General features: G+C 38.5%; 2 protein-coding genes across 3 annotated transcripts; both read left to right on the forward strand.

Annotated features, from left to right (window-relative positions):
* Positions 1-358: 358 nt before the first annotated feature.
* On the forward strand, positions 359-14216 carry TM4SF1 (transmembrane 4 L six family member 1). Of its 2 annotated transcripts, XM_002188254.6 has the most exons (5): positions 362-9139; positions 10926-11015; positions 11103-11251; positions 12601-12781; positions 13688-14216. In XM_002188254.6, the coding sequence occupies exons 1-5, from the start codon at positions 8963-8965 to the stop codon at positions 13700-13702; spliced, it is 612 nt and encodes a 203-aa protein (XP_002188290.3). In that variant the 5' UTR covers positions 362-8962; the 3' UTR covers positions 13703-14216. The 2 variants fall into 2 exon arrangements, with proteins under 2 accessions (XP_072789466.1, XP_002188290.3); XM_072933365.1 differs by having other exon boundaries at positions 359-9139; positions 12601-14216.
* A 2867-nt stretch (positions 14217-17083) lies between these two features.
* On the forward strand, positions 17084-21527 carry TM4SF18 (transmembrane 4 L six family member 18). The gene is made up of 5 exons (XM_002190139.6): positions 17084-18034; positions 19619-19708; positions 20357-20499; positions 20596-20776; positions 21184-21527. The coding sequence occupies exons 1-5, from the start codon at positions 17858-17860 to the stop codon at positions 21196-21198; spliced, it is 606 nt and encodes a 201-aa protein (XP_002190175.1). The 5' UTR covers positions 17084-17857; the 3' UTR covers positions 21199-21527.
* The last annotated feature ends 180 nt before the right edge of the window (positions 21528-21707 follow it).

Below are 21707 nucleotides of genomic sequence, written 5' to 3' on the forward strand. Positions count from 1 at the left end.
TATTTTCTCTTCCCTTGCATACTCTGTAGTATGAGGAGGAAATCTGTCATTGGGGGTTTTAACCTTATCTGTACATATGATGGTTATCAGACTTCTCTCACAAGTATTTGAAGTACGTCGCCATTAAATAATTCAGCTAAAAAAGTTGTTCATTTTTATAACATTAGTCCTGGGATTTTTATAACATTAGTCCATGTGCTACTTTAAAAAATTAAAAGTAGCTAGAAAAAAGAAAAATAACTATTGTTAAAGTAGTAAAGCAATAAAGACCTATTAGAAACAAGTAATCTGTGGATTGTAAATCAGCTGAAAAATAAAGAAAGGGAAGAGACGAACTAATATCTTAACCTAATTTTAAGCAAAACTTTGAAAGTGTTCAGTTAAAAAAATTACTGTTTAATGACAGCATGATATTTCCCTCTTGCCTAACTATAACTGTAAAAAATTTTGCTTAGACAGTCAGAGAATAATAAAAGTGAGAAAGAGTTGGTTTGAACCTTTAATCTCAGTCATCATGATCAGAGAAGCAAATGAATGCTAGGGCACAGCTTGGAGCTACAAAGTCTCTGTATCTTTGGGTGTTGGTAGCTCTTGGCAGCTGTTTTGTTCGGATCTGGCCTCTGTCACATGGGGCAGCATGTGCAGTACCAGCAGCATCCCAGCCCATCTTTCTTCCTTGGGTGGAGGGGAGAAGAGAGAGAATCTTGCCAACAAAGAGGACTGCAGTTCTCCCAAGTGCTCCTCTGCTGTCTGTAGCAGATGTCCAGGCCCGGAGTTTCTGTTCCCAGCTGAGAGCTCAGCATGGCAGGAGTTGCACCCGTGTGTGTGGAGCAGAGCGTGGAAGAAGGACCCTACAGTGAAGGCTCTCCAAACACCCACCATGCCATTCTGCTTCCCAACGAGCTAGCTGTCAGCAGTGATCTTTCTATTTCAGGGTTTTGTTTCATTAGTGCGTTTGAAGAGCAGAAATTAAATATTGGAGCCTGATGGGGCTTGCATTCAGATCAAATTCAATAAGGTCTGTGCTTAGTAAGATCTTGTAGCTAAAAATCATCTTAATGCTTTGCATAATGACAGCTTTATAAAAGGAACAGAAGAACATCCATGAGCACAGTGATTACTTATGCAGAGGTAGAAATTACCATGTGTGTAAGTAACAGGCTGTGTTAGTCTGGGTTTGTGTACTTTAGATAGATGTGTTTACTTTAATTTATTGTCAGGATTGTATTTGAACCTAACCAATTATTAGTTATAAAGTTGAAATATCTTATGGATATAGGCATTATATAGTTATTAGAGGACTTTGACTCCATACAACTATTAGAGGACATTGGCTCCATGTAGTATTTTGTCTTTCATATGGTAACACCTGTCATTTCCAAATGTCTATCTAAACCTTGGTGTGTCTTGATTGTTTCAGATTATCACAGAAGTATGGAATCAGTTTATTAAATCCCTCTGGGACTGTTGAGTCCAATGATTCCCCCAGCACTGCCACCCTAACCATTGTACCCAAGTGCCACATCTATACATCTTTTTAATCCCTCTGGGGATGGGGACTCCACCGTAGGCCTGGGCAAACCTTTTGGCAAAGAAATTTTTCAAATATCTCATCTAAACCTGCCTTGGCACAACACGGGGCTGCCTCCTTATGGTTTATACTACCAATCTGGAATTGCTCTCCTTAAAGTTCTCCAGTGCTGTACTAGTGTGAGGCATCTAGCCTAATACAGTCCTTTGCTTTAAGAAGGTGAGTATGGATTAGGATCCTATTTTTGTCATTTGCCTGTATGAATATATCCTTTGGTTCCAGTAGGACAGTTCACAATACAGGGGGAAATTTTGTCTTATAGGTATATAGTAGTTAATTTTTAACTAAGACAGAACTTTCATGCATGCTAAGCTTTATTTTCTGTGTTTCAAGCAGCAGGAAATCTAGCTCTGAAAATGTATTTCCATTAGAATTGAGATTAATTACTTTACTGTGATGGATCCTTGAGCTAATGCCTTGAGGCCTGCTCTCTATTCAAATGCAACTGCACAGGCTTTGGAACAGGACTGGTTCCAGATAGCTAGGAACTTAGACCACAAGTGAGAAAGTACTTACTAACAAAACATGTTCTAGTGTCTGTGAAGACTGTGTGAGAACATGATCAGAAGACTATGCTACTCTTACGTGACAGGATAGTTAATTTTCAACATTTTAAAAATATGTATTTTCTATTAATGTTAAGCTCTGCCTGACTAAAGGAACTTGTTTTTGTTTCACACAAAGCCTTCTTAATGCAAAAGGAGAACAGGAACGGAGTTCCAGCCTCTTCTGCCTGTTTTCTCATTCTGCAGAGCAGATGTGAAATTCCAGGAGAGGACAGACTGTCAAATATCTGTTGGCCAAGTCCAGGAGGTGATGGTGTTGTTGCACACCTTCACTACCCTCAGCAGGTCAGCTTTTTGTCTATAGATCACAGTCTTAAGTTCAGCCTTGTGCCATAGTTCCATGCAGACCTATGCAAATGCAATGTTGGTGAAGTTACTCTTGAAGTGCTGTGGCCATAGCTGAGCCTTTTTTCTTTAAGGCAAGGTATCTCTCATGACTTCTAAGGTACTGGGACCCCTTATCATTAAGATAAAGTGACTCCATTAGCAGTGCAAAGTTATATAGCCCTAACAACTGTGTACCCTCTAACCACTGGTGATTACTTTTCTTTTTCCTCTTTGTAAGAATAATTTACAATGTTAAGGATGATCTTTGAGATCTTTGCAAGATGAACTTGTAAATTCTAGGTCTTCATTTTATTTTGACAGAAAAGTAGAAATGTTTTATGTTTTTCAGGTTACTGTTTTTTAATCTTAAATAATTAAAAACAAAATCCAGATGCTGTCTTGGCAACATTCATTCATTCATGATCCTAGTGTTATCAGGCTTGAGTTACTAGCAATAAAATTTAATAGAACCTTGTTGTTAACATTACTTAGGAGTGTACTGTTCAGACACTTGTCATGGTTTAACCCAGCCAGCACAGAGCTGCTTGCTGACTCTGCCCTTGATGGGATGGGGAGACAGTTAGATGGTTAATTGTGAGAAAACTGATGGATTGAGATAAGACTTTAATAATTAAAATAATAATAAATTGTAATGAAAATTGACTGTAAACTAATTTCTGTTGGGATAATATTTTTATTCATTGCACATTAATCATAGGCTGGCTTAATCGGCAACCTACTTGAAAGGTCTGCATAAGAAGAATGCTGTAATGGCTTTGCAATTGTAATGATTTCACAGGACGCATCTTAATTTTCCTTGAGCCCTTTGTATGTCTCTAAGTAGTGCTCCTTTAGTAACTCTGTCTTCATCTTAGAGCAGTGTGTAATATATCAAGATCCTGGGAGTCAGTGGAGTATAACACATAAAAGCATAGGATGTTTTGCCTGACAGGCAAGTACTGTTGTTGACATGGTTGCAGTTTCCTCTGCCTGATGGTGCCTGCCTTTTTGGAGGGAAATTCTATCTGATTCAGTGCAGATGCTGGGGAAAGACTGGTATTTTGATTTTTGAGGGGTTTTTTCTCCTCACCTTTAGAGGAAACTTCTGGTTTGTTTTGTTTCCTTTGTCTTTGTGCTTATGGAGAGCAGAAAGCAGGACTACTTTTCTGTAAAAGAAGAAAGTTGGTTTATTTTCTTTTTTAACTTAACATTTATAAGTGTTCTTGGAAGAATACACCTAAACCAAATCCCACTTGTCCTGTCAAAGCCTCAAGGTTTGACTTGGTGGGCATGATGCCTTAGTTCAGTTCCCCTTCCTGTAAAGAGTGCCTTGTGCCTGGCTCCTGTGCCACCAGGAGCTGTTACTGAGCATTGTGGTCTTCCACCGAAGGCAGATGCCTCTCATCTGAAGCCAGTATTTCAGGTGCTATTGAAGGAGACTTGAGAGCTAGAGGTCACTGAAGGCAAAGGCACACGAATGGGCCCGGCAGAACCTGTTTGGTCACAGCCTGATTATCACTAGAGGGAGCTGGTGTAATTCTTGGGGTATTCCATCTTCTGAGCACAGAAAGTCCCATGGGCAGCATCTGACCACTGGAAGTCAGAGCAGATGGCTGCGAGACAGAATGCTGCTCTGAAATGAACACATCTATATTTCTGCAGCACTAAATTCCATGTTTCAGTATACAAATGACACAGCTACTTCTAGCTGTAATTATGGTACAAAGGGATAGAAAAGTCCTAATTCAGGAAATTCGTATTTCCCCATCCTCCAAGCCAATTGCAATTCATTAGAATGGCACCATATCTGTGAGTTTGAAAACCCTTGTGAATGGAGCAGCTGCAGTAGAGTGCTGTATATAGTACCACATGGTAGACACGTTTTGTAAATTTACAGAGCATACAGTCTCAGTTGTGTTGTTCCAGTATGTTACCTTAAAAAAAGACTAAGAATTAATTAAATCACAATCAGCATTAAATGCTGTTTTCTTCTGCTTTTCTCCCTTAAATGTTGCTTAGATGAAAAAGGATCCTCTGTAGACGAATTTGTTTTTTAATGATGGTTTTTAATTGGTTCTTTTTAATTGTTTTTTTAATGTATTTTTAAAATAATGTTTTGGGGGTTTTCATAAAAATTCCATTGTACTTAAAATGTGTGCTACCTTTGTATAACATTTTTGAGACCCCTTGGAGGAACATGACCATGAAATAGTTGCCTTTATCATTGACAACCATTTTAAAGAACATCTTGTAGCAAAGATTCTGTGTGCTGAGTGTATATTGTTAAATGGATTTCAGAATTCCAGTTTGAATAATGATAGCAAAGATTGATGGAAGGGTGTGATTGCAGTTTAGGAAATCATGTTTTAAGAGTCTTATGATCATGTCTGATTTGCTTTTCTGATTGTGATGTCTGATTCAACTGCTACTGATGCTGAAAGATATGCAAGTAAAGACAACATGCTGGAATATCAATTATGCTAATGTGAAAGACATGTTAAATTTTAGCATTCATTTCCCATCTTGCTGCTATGGAATCAAAATGTAGACTGTTCCCAGACAAAGCAACAGTTGTGGGATTGCTCAACAAGTATAAGTAAAACATTTAATTATCATGAGCTTACTAATGGCTAATTCCAGATGCAAGACTGCATGAGCAATGTATGAAGCAAATGCTAAGGAAAAACAAACGTAGGAAGGAAAATAATTTCGTGCTTTTCAAATTATTTTCCTTTTTTTGAGTTTATGTGGCATGATAGAGGTAGTCTTTTTGGTTTTTTCTTCTGTATTAGACATTAACTACCAACAGGATCACTTTATGAAAAACACAAAGGTAATTAATGAATTACTTTTGAACCACAAGATCCAAAGCCATAACGCTGGTAATTTTTGTTCCATGTTTTCAACATCTGTTTTTTGTGGTTACTGCAGGGGAGGGGAGATGTCAGTGACACTGTGAGCTGTAAATCTGTTCCTTGTGCTGTGCTATGTAGACTTTGTATGCTAAGCTGATGCCAGTTTTCTGATCCATACAGCCATTACAAACACACAGTGTAGAAGAGAGGATGCTTATAGTACAGTAATGCTAATGCCTCATGCGTGTTTAACTTTTGCAAGAACATCACACTTTTAGGGATAGACTAGAAATCTAAAATGCAAACCTGTATGTAAATAGTGCAGTCCAAGGGAAACAAACTTTTGCTGGCTATTTTACAAGACCAAGGTTTCATCTACGGGCTGTTTCAGAAATAGAAAAAGGATTTGTTTGTCCTATGTCCTACTTTTATCATAATAACATTGTTGGAAGAATTAATGAATGCAGGCTACAGCATGGTTTTTGTATGTCACCAGAAAACAGTGTTTGAAGTGGTTTATTTGATTGTGGTATTGCAAGTACAGGGTCAGTAATAGCTGTTCTTAAGTAAGGTTTATGGGTTCTTCTTTAAAGAGAGGGATTTCTGTACACTCATTTAGTGGTAGCTCTGCCCTGATTGTAAGCTTTTCAGTCTCCAAACTGGTAGGTTAAATGGAAAAACTACTTTTGTTGCATAGCTGCTGACTCCTTCTTAGGTCAGCATTATTACTAATAAATTAAATGTTCTCTGTATGTGTCAGTGTGTGTTGTTACATAGAAGTGGGAGCATCCACTCCAAGCTGGTTCAGATCAGTTTTCTGTCTCAAAGTGGTGACAGAGATAACAAGCAAGCACGTTAATGTGTGTTACAGCTGTGTTGGGAGCAATTGCTCTCATCGCAACAGGTAGGTGCATGTGTTCATAAGTAGCTCATTAGTTCATCTGAGGAGTTGTGATCTAATTAATAAAAATAAACTGGAGACTTTCTTCTGTCTGTGGCCAGGAGACCATAGGCATCAAGGACTTCATGATGAGCAGTTTCCTCTTGTGACTGTCCAGGTTGAGTTTGTTAACCAATGTATGCTTGAGAGGTTGTGAGGACAGTTAGAGCTGCATCACAGTGTTTTTGTGGATGATTACTGGAAAACGTGGGTAATGCATCATTTGGACATTGAGAAATGGATGGCAGCATGGATGGGTCAAAGGGAATTGGAGTTGTCCTAAGGTCACCAGGAGCTCTGTCTGCACAGCTGGCCAAGAGCCTGCCCTTAGTTTAGCCAACAGGTAATCACACATTCCCGCTATGTTGCCAGCAATTGTCTGAGCTAGCACTGGCCTCCATGAGCAGCAACCTATTAAACAGGAAAAGACCAAAGGAGAGCAGCTTACAAGAGAATCCATGTGGGAACTAATAACCTGTGTAAATACATATGTTGTGTTTCCCAGTCTTTCCAAATGAGTCTGTGAAGCCTGTGCCATTTTTTCCTATGCTGTGTCTCACCTGCAGATACCATACACTTACCACATCCAGCCAGTGCTTCCATGAGAGTCACTTTCCCCCATTAACCTTTTTCTGATGGTGGGTGGGACCATCAGAAATTCTGCAAAGAAAAGTTATATTCTGGTTAGTCTTTCTGGTAGAAGCTATACCCATAGGGTGTCCAAATGGCAGTGGCATTAGTGAAGCCCCCTTGATTCACATCTGACCAGATCTTTTAATGTAAAAAAATTGTATTTGCATCCAATACAATGCTTGTTTTGTTTCTTTCTTTCTTCACACTGTTTTCAAGGTCAATGGAAGACATTTTAAATACAGGGAGTTCTTGATGATGTAATTTTTTTTTTAATGAAGTATTTAGAAAACCATTATTTAAGTTGTAAATAGAACAAATTCGTAAGTTTTCAAATATATGGTTAGGGCTAGGGTTTTATATCCATGTCCCACAGGCAATATGTTGGTGTGGTTGTTGAGGTGGGGGGAAGGGTATTGGGTGGTGAGTTTTGGGTAAGGAGTGGTTTGAGCTTTTTAGCCCAAAAAAATCAAGGAAGTTTTCAGTTGAGCATCTGTCTTCTGCAGAGGAAACTTGCAGAATAATGTTTAGGGTTGTTTTAGTCATTAGATGTGAAGCACACAATAATGGCCAGACTATGTTTGTACAATTGGAGGATATTTCTCATAATGAAGGAAGTCTCCAAGGTCAGCATCTACAATACCCGGAGAAGTTACATCACAAAGCCATAGCTGCACCAGCCTGCTCTCTTCCCTTCCCCTGCTTCACCCCCCCCACCTTTTATTTTTGCAGACTCTTTCTCAGCATAAGTGTTGCACACATCTCTTGCAAGAATACCATGGTTTTGACCTGGGCTTGTGTCTACTGTGTTATTTAGTTATTAAATACACCCCACCTTCAAAAACGGAACCTGAATGTTTTTTTAAAAGTCATTATAGACTTCTAATATCCTGTACATTCCCAAACTCCATTTGTCTAGCTTCTGGTTTTGCAATGAGAATTGCATTGTACTGTGATGATGGCAGCAGCAGCAGCATCACCTGGATGTAGTCTGGCCCTGTGCATTTTAGTTACCTCCTACCTGCCATGTGAAGGCAGTTGGCATGACAGGCTCACACCTTTGTGTTGAGCTGTGTCAGAAGAAAAAGGCTCTGGGCTATTTTAGAAAAATTTGCAAGAGGGAAAAGAGAAAAGGCTAGATCTTAATTTTTATAGTGCAATTTGTATCTCCATTTACTATGGAAATTAATATTACTGGTACATGAAACACCATCTGGAAACCTTGGATACAATTTCTTTCTTTCTTGGCATTTTTCTTTTTGTGTGTGTTTCTATACATGATATTTCAGTGCAAGGACTCTTTTATAATCCTGATTTTTTTAAAAGCAGTATTCTTCATGAGTGTTCGCTTGGTTTAGCTGTTACCAAACCATTTACTAATTGACTGTTAATCTAAATTCAGCTTGTCTTATAATGGAAAGAGCAAGGAACACTCCTAAGAAGCTTACCTGTTCCTTTTGTTTTCCAACCTCCTGGTGTAGTTTTCTGTTGTTCCATCAACAGCATAGCAAAATGAGAGGTTGCTCTACATACTTCTCATTGCTGTAGACCTTCTTCTGTTTGTACCCAAAACTCTGACTCAGTGTGTTAAGTCAGCCAAGTCTTTCCCTGGCTTCAGGTTGTTCTGAATCAGCCTATAAACCTGAAATTCAAAGCTGCTTCTAACAAAGAAAACAAAACATTTTTCCTTCAGTTTCTAACAGAACTTGTGTTGTGGTTTAAGTCTGTTGTTCACACCCAATCATGTTCACCAGTGATTATTCCAGGCATCATATGTTTGTGTGAAATCACCTAGTATTCAGTATTTCCTTCATTGCATTTGGTTCATCTACAATTAATGCATTTCAAAAGGGCGGTGGTGTTCTGCCATCCCTGCTCTCTCACTCTGCAATTGGGAATGGTGGTTAGGAAGGGTTGTAAACGTCATTTAGGTAGTTAGGTAATCCCTGGTATTTAAGGAGGTGAGACTAAACACTGATCTTCTTTTAGGTGTGGACAGGTGTGAAATAGGTTGAATTGGAGAAGTTGAAGGAAGATTTTTAAAGTTGAAAATATGTCTTTTGGAAAGTGTGCTAGATGTGTTGGTTATAAGCTGCTCATCCTTGCCCTCCTCTGCATTGTGGCCAACATTTTACTTTATTTTCCCAATGGTGAAACAAGATTTGCTTCAGAGCATCACCTCAGCAAGTATGTGGAGTGCCTTCATGGCATTCTAGGTGGAGGCTTTCTGGTAAGTAATAACCTAGTGTCTTCTTTCACGTTTATTTTGGAGGTACTTGATACTGCTCTTTCTCTACTGGTTACCTGAATTTATTAATTAAACATCTTGTCAACAGGTGTCTCTGGAGTTGTATAAAAAAAAGAGCTATATAATCCCACAGTTATTATTAATTACTATTGATTATCTTATCTACAACATTCTGTTATTTTAAAGCTGAAAAAATCATAGAGTCAAGGCACAGAATCAAAATGCAAAAGTGAAACCAAGCCTTTCAGCAGGTCACAGTTTGCATAAAGGGTTAAATTAAATCTTAAATTTTTGTTATATAATTGAACCACTTTCCTTTTAAATGTCCCTAAATAATGAGCATTTAGACACAATTCCTTAATTTCTATTATCTGACATGCTGACAGGTATTTCTCTGCTTTGGCTATTTTTTTCAGAGGAATTGAGTGGTAGTTGTAAAAGCTTTGCATTTGAGTAACACAATGCAAGGACTGAGTGAGTTCATTATAGGATATCATTAATCTGAAGCTGTTATTTTCTAACTTGTCAGTTTTGTGGCCCACACTGCAGCATATTTAAGACCCCTAACTCCAGGCTTCCTTTTTCATCTTCTTTTAGAAGTCCTCTTAGAAATAAATTATAGGTCCCTTGCAATTCTTAACACTCTATGATTTTATGATCTCAAGGTGTCTGCAAATCGAGGTTGAAAACAATTGCATGCTAAGGTATTTTGTGTTGTCAGAGGTGCTTACAGCTGTATTACAGTCCCATTGGGACCTAGAGTGGGATTTGCAAAGACTGGGCTTTACACACAGAATAATACAAATGGCACCAATGGAACTTCTCCTGCAGTGCACTTGTACAACCCCTTCTGGACTTGAAGCATTGGGGCTCAGCAACAGGTTTGAGTGAGGGCTGACAAGTATGTGTCTGTTCAACAGAATAGTTCTTATTCTAGTTTAATATTAAGTCTGTAGCATTTGCAAATAACTCTCTACCCTTTTTTTTTTTTTTTTTTTTTCCCCAGAGTACTCTTGGGTGTAGAGTCTTTATAAGTGGACACTGTTAAGTGCTATTATTGCTAGTGGGAGGATCCTCTTTTTAATCAGCTCCTTCTTGTTCATTCAGTTCATTCTGCTCCTTCAGTTCCTTATTGATTTTTGTGCTAAAAACTGGAGTATGGATGGTTTATGTTTCTCATGGATAGCTTCTAGCTTCTGCTTAGTTACTTTGCATTTCTGTCACTGGGAACTGGTTGTGAAATCTTGGAAAAAAGTAGATGTCTGTAATGACGTATTTGTCTGAATTGAGCAAAATTTTACTAGACTTTCTATTCTAGTCAGACTGGCTTGTCACACAGGTAAAGATGATTGCTCTTAAGTAACAAGTATATTGGCAGTAGCTGTTTTTAAAAAATCTTTATTTTGTAGTCCTCATTGGAATACAGTTAATGCTTTTTTTTTTTTTTTTTTTTGCAAAGCATTTTATTTGTAAATACAGCCTTTAATGAAAAGATTATTTTTTAAAGCTGAAATACTTTAAATGTAGCAATACCCCAACAGTCTTTTCTGTACTTAAGTGCAATATTGCCACAGTGGCAATAGAAATATACCTGTCCTGGAGTTGGTGATGTCAGATGCCTTCTGTGTTAAACAGGAGTAAAGCTGAATCTCCTGTACAGGCTGACTGCCGAGAAGCAACATAAATGAAAGGAATTTGAAGACTATATTAATTCTGCCCTCTCTGTGCAACCAAAAGGAATAGTGTGGGTTTTTTGCTCCATACACAGGTACTCATTCCAGCTGCAGTGTTCATTGGGCTCCACAATGAAGACTGCTGTGGGTGCTTTGGCTATGAGGGCTGTGGAAAGAGCTGTGCGGTAAGTGAGCTGTCTGTCCCATCCCAGATAATCCCAAAGACAAGGCGATGGCTGTGCTGAAAGTTCCTGTTTATGTCTGCTGTGCAGATGCTGTCCTCAGTTCTGGCAGCCTTTGTTGGGATCCTTGGCTCTGGATACTGTATAATCATTTCAGCACTGGGCTTGTCTCAAGGACCGTATTGTCTTACCCACCTAGAAAGAAACTGGATATATCCTTTCACTGATTCCTCTGGAGGGTAAGTTTTCTGCTCATGAGGATGTCATCTCTTCCCAATATACACATGGGCTTTATTTCAGTACCTTTCAGCAATGTTCAGTAACCATATACCAAAATCTATTCATAACTTTATCCTTCCCACTTAGAACTTAACAAATGGCATCAGTTACTCTCACTGCTAGAGTATAAAAATCAAAGCATTAAAAATATATATAGGTGATTAAATCTATACATCATATATTGTTCATGTCCACGAACATCTCTAACAAAATACAAATTTTTAGGACTTTGAAGGATTTACAAATGAGGAATTGTGGTTGTTAAGATATTTGTCTTATCATGTAAGAGTCTGTTTTGTCAGCCTTGCTTCTGAAGCTGCTTTGCACCAGCATAAGGTGGTACAATGCACACATTAGTGACAACGACACAATCTCATAAATGAAACTTGAGATGATTTATAAGAATCTTTGTACACTGCAGGGCAGAGGGGGAAAGAATTCCTAATTATCCCTATTTAAGGTTATCCTGCAAAAAAAAAGTCTTTGTGCTATTCTCTATTAATATACATAAATCCTGATGTGGTTCAATTCATGGCATGCATTTAAAGTGTCTGTATGTTTGGCAACCTCAAGGGTGTATCTAGCAACAGCTTATGGCTGATGCCAGACTAAGCAGTTGGAGTACTAAGAAGCCACATAAAGCTCTTTGCAGCACAGTTTGAATTTTATATTTCACTTGTATTTCACTTGTATCATTCCTCCTCAATCCTCCTGACCGTGACTGAGTGTAGAAGAACTAGGTTAAGTCCTTGCTGAAGGCAAGTGCTGATGTTCTCAAGATGTGAGCAGTAACAGCTGAAATACTGCAGTACCTCACCAAATTTATTCTGTGTTTGGCTCATCCAAGTAAGCATGTGAGGGCCCAAAGACAGCAACACAGGAGGGAAAGTGACCCATTTGCATCAGATCAGTGACTGCTATCTTTAGAAAAAAGGCCCAATCCTGAAAACCTCTGTGATTGTTTTGAGAAAAACCTTCGCTCTTTCAGCTTTCTTGAGTTTGTGCCTCACTTTAATCAGCAATAGGAAATTCTGCCTTTATAGCTTAGATTATTTTTTAAAAAGGAAATTAAGACTTAGCAAAAATGTGTGGTTGGTATTTCAACGTCTTCCTAAACCAAATAAACCTTGCATGGAGTAAACCATTGCTTTTTCTATTCCCTTAGGAATCTATTTCTAAGGGAACCTAGCCTACTAGGACTCCATAAAGTGAATATCCTCAATGCAGTTATAGACATAATTTGGTTATAGTATATGGTAAGTATCCTACTCTGACACAATATTAATATGCTTTTAATTGCTGTGTACAGGTACTTGTTTGAGTATAACAAGTGGTCTGAATGTCAGGAACCTCAGAACATCGTGCAGTGGAACATCACTCTCTTTTCCATCCTCCTTGTTTTGGGAGGAATAGAATTCATTCTGTGCTTCATACAGATAATCAATGGCATTCTTGGAGGACTGTATGGATTGTGCTGCAGTCATGAGGAGGTAAGGAGTTTGCAGATATACCCGTGCTTCTCAGATGAACATGTAGCTTGTTACTTAAACTACTGAGGAGTTTTACTCAGCAGTTACTTTATAGGTATTCTTAAGCAACAATTCCCTGCACAGGTGTTTCTAGAGCCCTATCGTGATTAGAATTTTCATGTAGTGTTTGATCACATGCTTTCAGCTGATTCCTCAATGGCCACAGTGATGTTAATCTGCCTGAGAGGAGCTAGAGGGCTTTTGTCTGTCTGATGACACACGTGATCATCATTGCACTGCATAGGTGATATGGATCTCCTGGTGACTGTGATTTTTGCCTAAACCATTGTTGCATAGTGTGGTGCTTGTTCTGTCTATATTGTGTTAGCCTTGGCTTTTGTCCACAGCAGCTCATAAGCTACTGACAATATGCTGCATATAATGAAAACTGCAGCATCCTGGCCTTGCAAAGTGGAAGTAAGATGAGAGAAAGAATTAAATTGCATATAGCTAACAAAATCTGCAGACAGATCTGGAAGGTTTTTGAAGGTGGAATTTTTTTTGAGTGAGGAAAGGAAATATTCTCAAAATGTCATTAAAGCCTTGTAAAATAGTTTGGACATATTCCAAAATCAGTATCAGAGTGCTAGTGTTGGAAAAACTTATGGCTTAAAGTATGAACCAGATATAATTTGTATCACACACTATAGGTAAGCATGCACTTCACATTTTTAATTGACAGAGTTGAGTGCTCTTTCAAAGCTATTGCTGTTTTCTTCCTCCTGTCTTCCTTGCTCTAACTCCAGTATAGAACAGCTATGCTATGGTTTTCTAAATGTGCTCAGGTTAACTTTTGCATTTTTAGTTGGATACAATATTAACATTCTTTCCATTAATATGTTTCTTTCTTTTTGTTCCCCTCCGCAGACATATGTTTGCTAGAAACCTGACAATGTGTTGACATCAGTGCATGTGTGTGCTGTAATGAATATGCTGTGGATTTTTTTTGAACATTCCAGGCAAACTGAAATACATGTTGTTGTCAAACTGTGCTGTTGCCATGAATTTAACTGACTTGGGGCCTTTGTTGTTGGAGTAATATGCAGGTTTTCCGCTAACCTGCCTGAACTGAAAGGCAAAATGTATCCTGAATATCTTTGGTTAATGTCATCTTGATACAGACAACTGCCTTAACACACGTCACTAAAGTGGCTTTATTTATTTTTCTCTTTCTACTGACACAACAGCTCTGTACTTTGTCCTGTTTTCCCAGTAAAGTTGCTCTTTCATTCTGATCTTGGAATGAATACAAACCAAGTCCAGCCTGGCCTGGATAAAAGGTTTTGGTCACCTGGACCAAAACCAAAGCAGCTGTAAAATGTGGATGATTGAGGGGTTTTCAGGATTTTTCTGAACTTCCCCTGTATTTCACAAATAAAGATTTGTATTAAAAATACCCAGGAGGTGTCAGTGATTCCTTCCCTGCCCATGCTGAAACACTGCTTGCCTGGTCTTGGAGGAAAGGACAGTGGTGGCATGAGAACATGGATTTAATGCAGTCAGGTTGTAAGCTGTTTTTCCTCTCCAGCAGGCTCTGCCAGAGTGGGAACTGCTTCCTTGCTCGGTTTGGCTCATTTAACTGGAACAGGTGTTTGTTCATCAATAAGGGTTCAAGGACAGCTCTGGGTCAGGTTCAAGAGCACACGTGGAGACTTTAGTCCTGGGTCAGGGCTGGCAGTTCCCAGCCAGGGAGCTGAGGAGGGCCCTGCACATCTGAGCCCATCTTACCTCCTCCTGCCCTCCTAAGAGGGGAGATCAACTCCTGATTGCTCCACTACAGGCCTGAGATAAAACAAGATGTGGGCATGAGTCTTGTTTTTTGCCTCAGCAGCCCTCAGGCCTCACAGCATTCAAGGAATACAGTCCAAATTCAGGTCCATAAAGACAGATTAAACTGAAATACCTGACTTTACCAGTTATCAGCCTGAAGGCATTATTGTGAGGTCCTGGGTAAGAACTTCTGAAGTGTAGCTTGTTGCACACTAGATTGAATGTTTCATCACAGATACATCTGAATAATGTGCTATCAACAGCATTGCTGCTGGCAATGGCATTTTTCAAGTGAAAACCAAAACGTGACATGATCTTTATTTCAAAGGAATGAGGCTCAGTTTTGGAATTTAGCTGTTCATATTGTCTTTGAAAACAAGCAAGTTAGTTTCTATTCGTGGGAGAAAAAGAAGTTCCAATGGGTGTCAGTGCATCCTTAGGCTATTTGTAACTAAGAGGGTGGTCCTTAAATATAGCCAGAAACTTCAGGTGTATCTCAGGCTGTCTGCACATTTAAGTCTGCCCTGTACAAATACATACCTGAAAAAAAGAAGTGAACTGTGAGAGCAAAATTTTCTACATATATCTACACCAGCAAAAGAATTCTCAGATGAAGAATTTGAACCTAGAATCTCAGGATACCTGAATTTTGCAAGAGTATTTATTCATGCCTAAATACATAGAAGTAATTGAGAGACTTTAATGCCATTTAATGCCATTTCTTTGTAGTATCTATCCCTGTTCTGCCTTGCTATGGTGGGGGGGGGGGGGGGAGGAAGGAGAATATGTGTATGCACATATGTGTACACACAAAATTCCTTGCAGCTGTGTGATGCAGTGTCTTTGTGTGTGAAGATACAGCTTTGAAAAAAATATCTGCAAGTTTAAATGGGTGTGGAAGGAGAGAAAGTGGAAGAGAAAGTCCTCAATGGAATAATGTACAGTTACCATGTGACTTAAGGATTTTTGCCTTTATTCTTGCATAATAGTTATTTGTTTTTCTGGTACACACAATTACTTAAAGAACTGAAATAACTTTACTATATATAGAATTCCAATATATAGAATGATTAGGCTAGGGTTTAGACTTGAAACTTCAGCACAAATGCATGCAGCACCAATAGATTCCTGTAGCCCTAATGCACAGCATTACTGCTCACTATTTATATTGTCATGTAAAAAATGGCCAGCTGGATTATTTTGTTGTCTGGTGCATGAGACAGTGTTTTGAGAGATTTATCAGTTACATTATGAAGAAGTTATTGGTTTAGGTTGTATTCATATCAGCTGGCAGAGAAGTCAGAGTAAACATGACTTTTCGGTAACAGGCTTGGAATCAGTTCATGAATAATGATACCAATGGAAAAGCAGTGCTTGCAACACTTAGCAAGATGCTTGAGAAACTGGCTTACAGGTTTGTTTAATTCTTAGTATAAAGTAGTTGTTTCCTGTTCTAGTGGCACTGTGTGCCAAAAAAATAACCACGCTGTAAATTGGTATTTGCAGAGCTCAGTTTAAAAACAAAGTCATGAAGCAGACTGCTGTACTGCAGAGCAAATGCTGCTTCAGTCATAATTTCTCAAGTTAGTGTCTTCTAATCAGAACAGGTTAGAATGGAAATCACATCAAATTTGATTATAAAATAAGATGCTTGCTACTAATTTTGGCCTTTGCTTTTAAGAAAATATTTCAGCCAATTATATGATCTTTGAGTTTTGTACCAAAAAAATCAGTCCTGGGGGTTGGATGTGCATGATTTTAATGCAGCTGTTTTCTCTGTTCTCTGTGACAGTGTTGATGACATGAGTTCTGTCTCTGTCTGTGAGTCTGGAAAGGCATATTTGCTACTAATTCTGATTAGAGGGAGACCTGAAAAAAAGTATCCATAGTAGTGAGAGAGTAAAACAGGAAATATGGGAAGATCAAGAATGAGGACTTCAAAATGAAGCCTCCTAGGTAAAGAGGAGAGTCACAGTAGAGAATAGGTAGAAAAATGGTGTAATTATTTCCTTGTGTGATCTCGTATTAAGCAATAGTATGGAATTAGTTACAACATGCAATCCAAACAGCTTTTATGAGAGGATGAGAGAAGCCTCCTGTGTGAAGAGCCTGAAACAGCTCACAAGGAAAATATGTTGGGATGTCATTGCTTCTAAAATCAGCCTTCCTGATTTTGATAAAGCCCTCAATTTTTGTTTGTTTTATGGGTGGTTTTTTCGGGGTTTTTTTTTTTTTTTTTTTTTTTTTTCCTCTGGCTGCAACTTTGCTATTGAGTAATTCTTGAGTTACTTTTCTGGTGACTCACAGGGGCGTAAGATTGAAGGCTTGGGTTGTGCTGCAAGTGTTCAAACTGCCCTGGCTCTGTGTTACTGGGATAGTGTTTAGCTGCTCAGGGGTTGAGGAATGATGACATTGACTATGGGAAAGCTGTCTGACTTTGGCTTTGCACAGTACAAACAGCAGGCATTCCAAAACAACAGCCAGACCTTTTGCCCTGCACAAGAAGTCATGTGTACATAGGTCAGGTTTGTAGCTGTGCAAGCTCAGCTGTAAGCACAGAATGAAACAATTGGAGAAATAGCAGGATTTAATTTGCAAAGTACTAGAGCCACATAATGCTGTGGGAAAGAGCAGTTGATTAAAAGTGTAAAAATAAGTCTGCCTTGCAGTTTCTAACCAGTATTATTTGGGCTTCTATACTCTCTGCAAGATGGCCTGGACTCAGCCTGCTGCTGCAAGTCAGTAACACATTGGTTCCCACCTAGGGTCCTCTTAATAAGTCTCTGTAATGTAAGGCAAAGTGTGACCTTCTTTACAGAGACTGGGCATATTTATCTTCTTACAGGTCTCTTCCCCATGCTGCAGTAAGGTTGAAAAACCTTGCTTCTGTCACAAACTATGTTGCGGTATGTGTTGTGGGGAGGAGGACATTTTTGAGCAGTCACTCGGAAATGAGAGCTTTGAAGTTCCTTCCTGAGGCTGACTCCTAGACATATTTCATTTGGAAGATCACAAAGGAGGATTTTTAGAAGGGAAATTACTACACAAAGACGTGCTTAACACAGGACAGTGAGTTTACACAGTGATATTCATATGTTGTTTTGCTAACTGTTAAGCACTTCTGTCCCTGGAATCACACCCCAGTCATTGGGTCCTGTGAATATGAAACTACTAAATCAAGCTGGGGAGGTCAAAATGTTTCTTATAGTGAAGGTCTTGTAAACTTTTGTTAGTTTAGAAGAACAAAACTTCCAGAGTTCTTGAGAGATGGCTTTGGAGACATGTGGAAGCTGTTTGAGTTGCCTGCTGGTACCTCTTGCACTTTGGAGTATTGTTGTGAACATCCTCCTATACTTTCCAAACGGGAAAGCTCTGCATGCTGCCAGTTACCAGTCTCCCAACCATGAGTGGTATTTTGAAGGCATCTGTTTCTCAGGTGTGATGGTAAGTGCTCAGTCTATGGATTTTTAATGAATTGCATTCTACTGCAAATAATATTGAATTACTCTTCAGTAATGTAATTGCTTAAAAAAAAAAGAGCATATGGATTACTTCAACAAAAACCATTGCAGGCAGAAAAACTCAATCAAACTGAAAAAAAAGTTAGCATACTGAATGACAAGTTATGTATGTTATTAAGTGCAAAGGATTTTGCAGGGTGTGTTGGTGTTTTTTTTTTTTTCTGCTGTCTTTTTATTTATATGTAATTTATGCATGTATTATGGAGGCAAACAGTTTGTTAATTTAATCACCTGTGGATGTTGTGTTTTACCCAAATGAAAAAAAAGAGCTTCTCATAATGGTTCAGATGTTTTTCAGAGCTGTATGCAGTCCACTATTTAGAAGACTGAACAGAATTCAGAATGCATCAGGTACTACTGTTGTCAGACTAAATACAGAGAATTGTCTTACTGTGATTAGCATAGTAGGATTTTCCCTGTTGCATTTGTAATATGCTCATCTGCGGTAATAAACTACTGTGGAGTTGCCTGCTGTTCATGCTCTTTTCCACGTTCATGAAGAGCTGTAGCCCCAGGAACAGAAAGCAGTTATGTGAACAAAGTGCACTGCACACAGTGCTTCAATGGGTTTATCTGCATAAATGAGGAGTTTTTATGAAGGTGCTGAACTGTTATTAAAACATTAGACATTAATTTGAAATTGTATATTCTCTTTAAAGCAGAAGAAAAACCTTCAGTTCTAGCAGAAGAAAAAAAACTACCAAACAGAGGATTCAAACAGAAAAACAGTTGCAAATATATTAAAAAAGTTAACTGCGACAGTGGCACTAATATTTTGAAACATTTTTAGCCTTAAGATTATTACCAATCTGTTAAAAATGCATCTATCATACTGTTACAAACCGGTCAGCAGCATAAGAGAGGATAGTGTTGTGATTCAGGAGTATTCTCTTCTCATACTTCCCTTTTAAAACCTGTGCCTCTCTGAATGGCAGTTTGTGGTTCTGGAGCCCAGATCCTATTTATCAAAATTATTATAGGATCAAGCTTAAATAATCTCTAATAGTCTGAAGAAATCAATATGGATACTTGACAAATGAAAGTCCAGGTGAATTTAATCAAAAGTTTGCATTACTGACTTCTTCTAGAATTAAGGTGTTGGTAAGGAAGGCAGTACTCTGATTTTTGTGTCTGTGTCAGCAAGAAGGTGTTGAAATGATGTGTTTGTATCAATAAAATATCCTTCTTTTCACTGGTATTAATTCTTCTGCTTGTGACCTTGGTTTTATAGTTTCAGCTTCACTGGTGTAGCTGTGCCCAAGGTCATAGCACTTTACTGTGATGGTAGAGGGTGTATTTTTGTCTTTCAAGTACAAGACACAAGTACAGCAGCAGCCAACTAAACCACTCCGGTTCCATGTATCCCTCGACTAATTGGGCTGTCCTATGGATCAGCTTTAAAATGTCAAGACAGCAGAAGAGATGCAGTCCCTGAGTTCCAAAGGTGAAGGAGATTTTGGCTTAGTATCTGCAGTTATCTCACTGACCTTATTATGTCCTCTTACAGATCCTTCTTTTGGCAGTAATTATGATAACACTGGAGTGTAGTGTATTCTATCGGTGCTGCCAGAGTGAGAGCTGTAACAAAACCTACAGGGTGAGTCTGTGTGTTATTTCTGTACATCACCTGAGCATTTGTTTCTAATGCCTTCCTGCTTCTGCTCCAGCACATCCTGCTCCTCTCTCCGCTGCTCTGTTTTCACTTCCTTTCACAGAGGATTCTAAATTGGGTTGCAAGGTCACAGAAAGTGTAGCTTCTTTCATCTGAAGCATAAGCAGGATGAAAGCAAATTAGACACACCCTTCCCCTAAATCCCTGTAAAATAAAATAACATAGAATGAAGCACACCAGCTAAATTATTTCATCTCTTTGCCTGTATTATTTGGAAGTGGTTTTTTTTTTTCAGAAATTACTCAATACCTGCTATCTGGGATGCAGACATATTTAATACACAGCTGTGTTGCTCTGGTATTTTTGGAAACCAACTTTACAAAAACTCAAGTTTAAAAACCCCACCCAAATAATATATAACTTATAGTTGTAGAACTGTCTTAAGCTCTGTCTTAATCTTTATTTTGTATGTGTATTCTTACTATTCTTTACCTGCTATTTTTCTTTCTGAATTTTGAAGACTGGGAAAATCAAATGTGAAATTCAGCCCCAAGGAAGTAGCTAGACTGAATGATCATATTTGCTGTTGACACTATCCTCACAAGGTAATACTTCTCTCTCTCTTTACTTCAGAGTTTTATTTCTATTGTGCTAGCCCTGCTTGGAATTGCTTTCTCGGGATACAGTTGCATCATTTTTACCCTGCATTTGATTCAAGGCCCTTTCTGCAATTCATCAAGTGGATGGAATTATATTTTCAAAGACACTGCTGGGGGGTAAGAAACATTGGTGTAACTCTTCTGGAAGAAATTGTTTACCAAATCAGTAGTAAGAAACATTCTTCTTACTTCAGTCTGGTGTTTCTCTAATAGGTACCTCACAGATTACCCTGCCTGGTCTAAGTGCACAGGACCTGCTAACATAGTGGAGTGGAATATTATTTTACTCTCGATTTTGATAGCTCTCAGTGGGTTACAGTTAATCATCTGCATTCTCAAAATAGCTGCTGAGTTGAAACGAACACTCTGTGGGACCTATTCTGTTTTTGTGCAGGTAACAAAACATCTGAGGTTTATTTCTTCAGCATCTCCTTGTCACTGTAGCTTCAGCAATTTCTCTCACTTGGGGACTTAGCCTTTTGATTTATGCATTCTCTATGCTATGGCATATTTTTTCAAGAGAATATGTACTGATAATACATTTGTTTATTTTGATTCATCCACTAATTTCTTGTGGTATACAGAGGTTGGTGGCTGCTCACTCTGACCTTTAAGATTGGACTGAGAAGAAAAAAAAGTGGTTAGGAAATTAACATGGATGCCAAATCCATTACTGTTATGTCAGCAGAGGTTGCTGAACACCTTTGTTCTGACATTCAATTTACAGACATTCTTACTAATGTGTGGCTCTCACAGCAATGATGAGAAAGATTAGCACTTGTTTTTTTTTTTTACTTGCAGGCTGGGATTCTCTGAAAATGTCAAGGAAATTGTTGCTGCTTCTCCCCCGTCTCCAGAAAAACAGAGAAATGGGCTCTCCATAATCATAGCGGTAGATTTGTGTGCTACAAATAAAAATGAAACCCTTGTCTTAATCTCTGTCTATCAAACTTCTCTGTTTTGGATGAAGTACATTTGAAATGTCTGACATTTACGTTTTTCTTCACCTGTCCTGTTGCGCCTGGCAGGGACACTTCACTTTTTACCCTCCAACTTGTGACAGTAGGGATATTTGAATATAACAGAGCTGCTTTTGCATTGAAAGCACCTTATTATTTTTTCTTAATAAACTGCTGTAGAATTGCTTTTGTACTCCCCTGTCATTGCTTAGACCATATGACTATTTGTTGTTTTGCAAAGGCCTGGTTCAAAGCCCAGTACATCAAGAGGGGTTGATGTACCATGAAGCCATGATTTCTAAATGAATGAATTTTAGTTACAGACAGACCATGATGGCAATCATGGAAGGACACAGGCAGAGCCTA

This window comes from Taeniopygia guttata, chromosome 9 (assembly GCF_048771995.1).
Source record: "Taeniopygia guttata chromosome 9, bTaeGut7.mat, whole genome shotgun sequence".
NCBI classification, from domain to species: Eukaryota; Metazoa; Chordata; class Aves; order Passeriformes; family Estrildidae; genus Taeniopygia; species Taeniopygia guttata.

Bases quoted from the DNA above. Each gene is read 5' to 3' on its own strand.
- TM4SF1 (XM_072933365.1), top strand. From the start codon at position 8,963: ATGTCTTTTGGAAAGTGTGCTAGATGTGTTGGTTATAAGCTGCTCATC. The intron at 11,016-11,102 runs GTAAGTGAGCTG...TCTGCTGTGCAG, and splicing joins GCTGTGGAAAGAGCTGTGCG to ATGCTGTCCTCAGTTCTGGC. The intron at 11,252-12,600 runs GTAAGTTTTCTG...TGCTGTGTACAG, and splicing joins TTCACTGATTCCTCTGGAGG to GTACTTGTTTGAGTATAACA.
- TM4SF18 (XM_002190139.6), top strand. From the start codon at position 17,858: ATGGCTTTGGAGACATGTGGAAGCTGTTTGAGTTGCCTGCTGGTACCT. The intron at 18,035-19,618 runs GTAAGTGCTCAG...GTCCTCTTACAG, and splicing joins TCTGTTTCTCAGGTGTGATG to ATCCTTCTTTTGGCAGTAAT. The intron at 20,500-20,595 runs GTAAGAAACATT...TTTCTCTAATAG, and splicing joins TTCAAAGACACTGCTGGGGG to GTACCTCACAGATTACCCTG.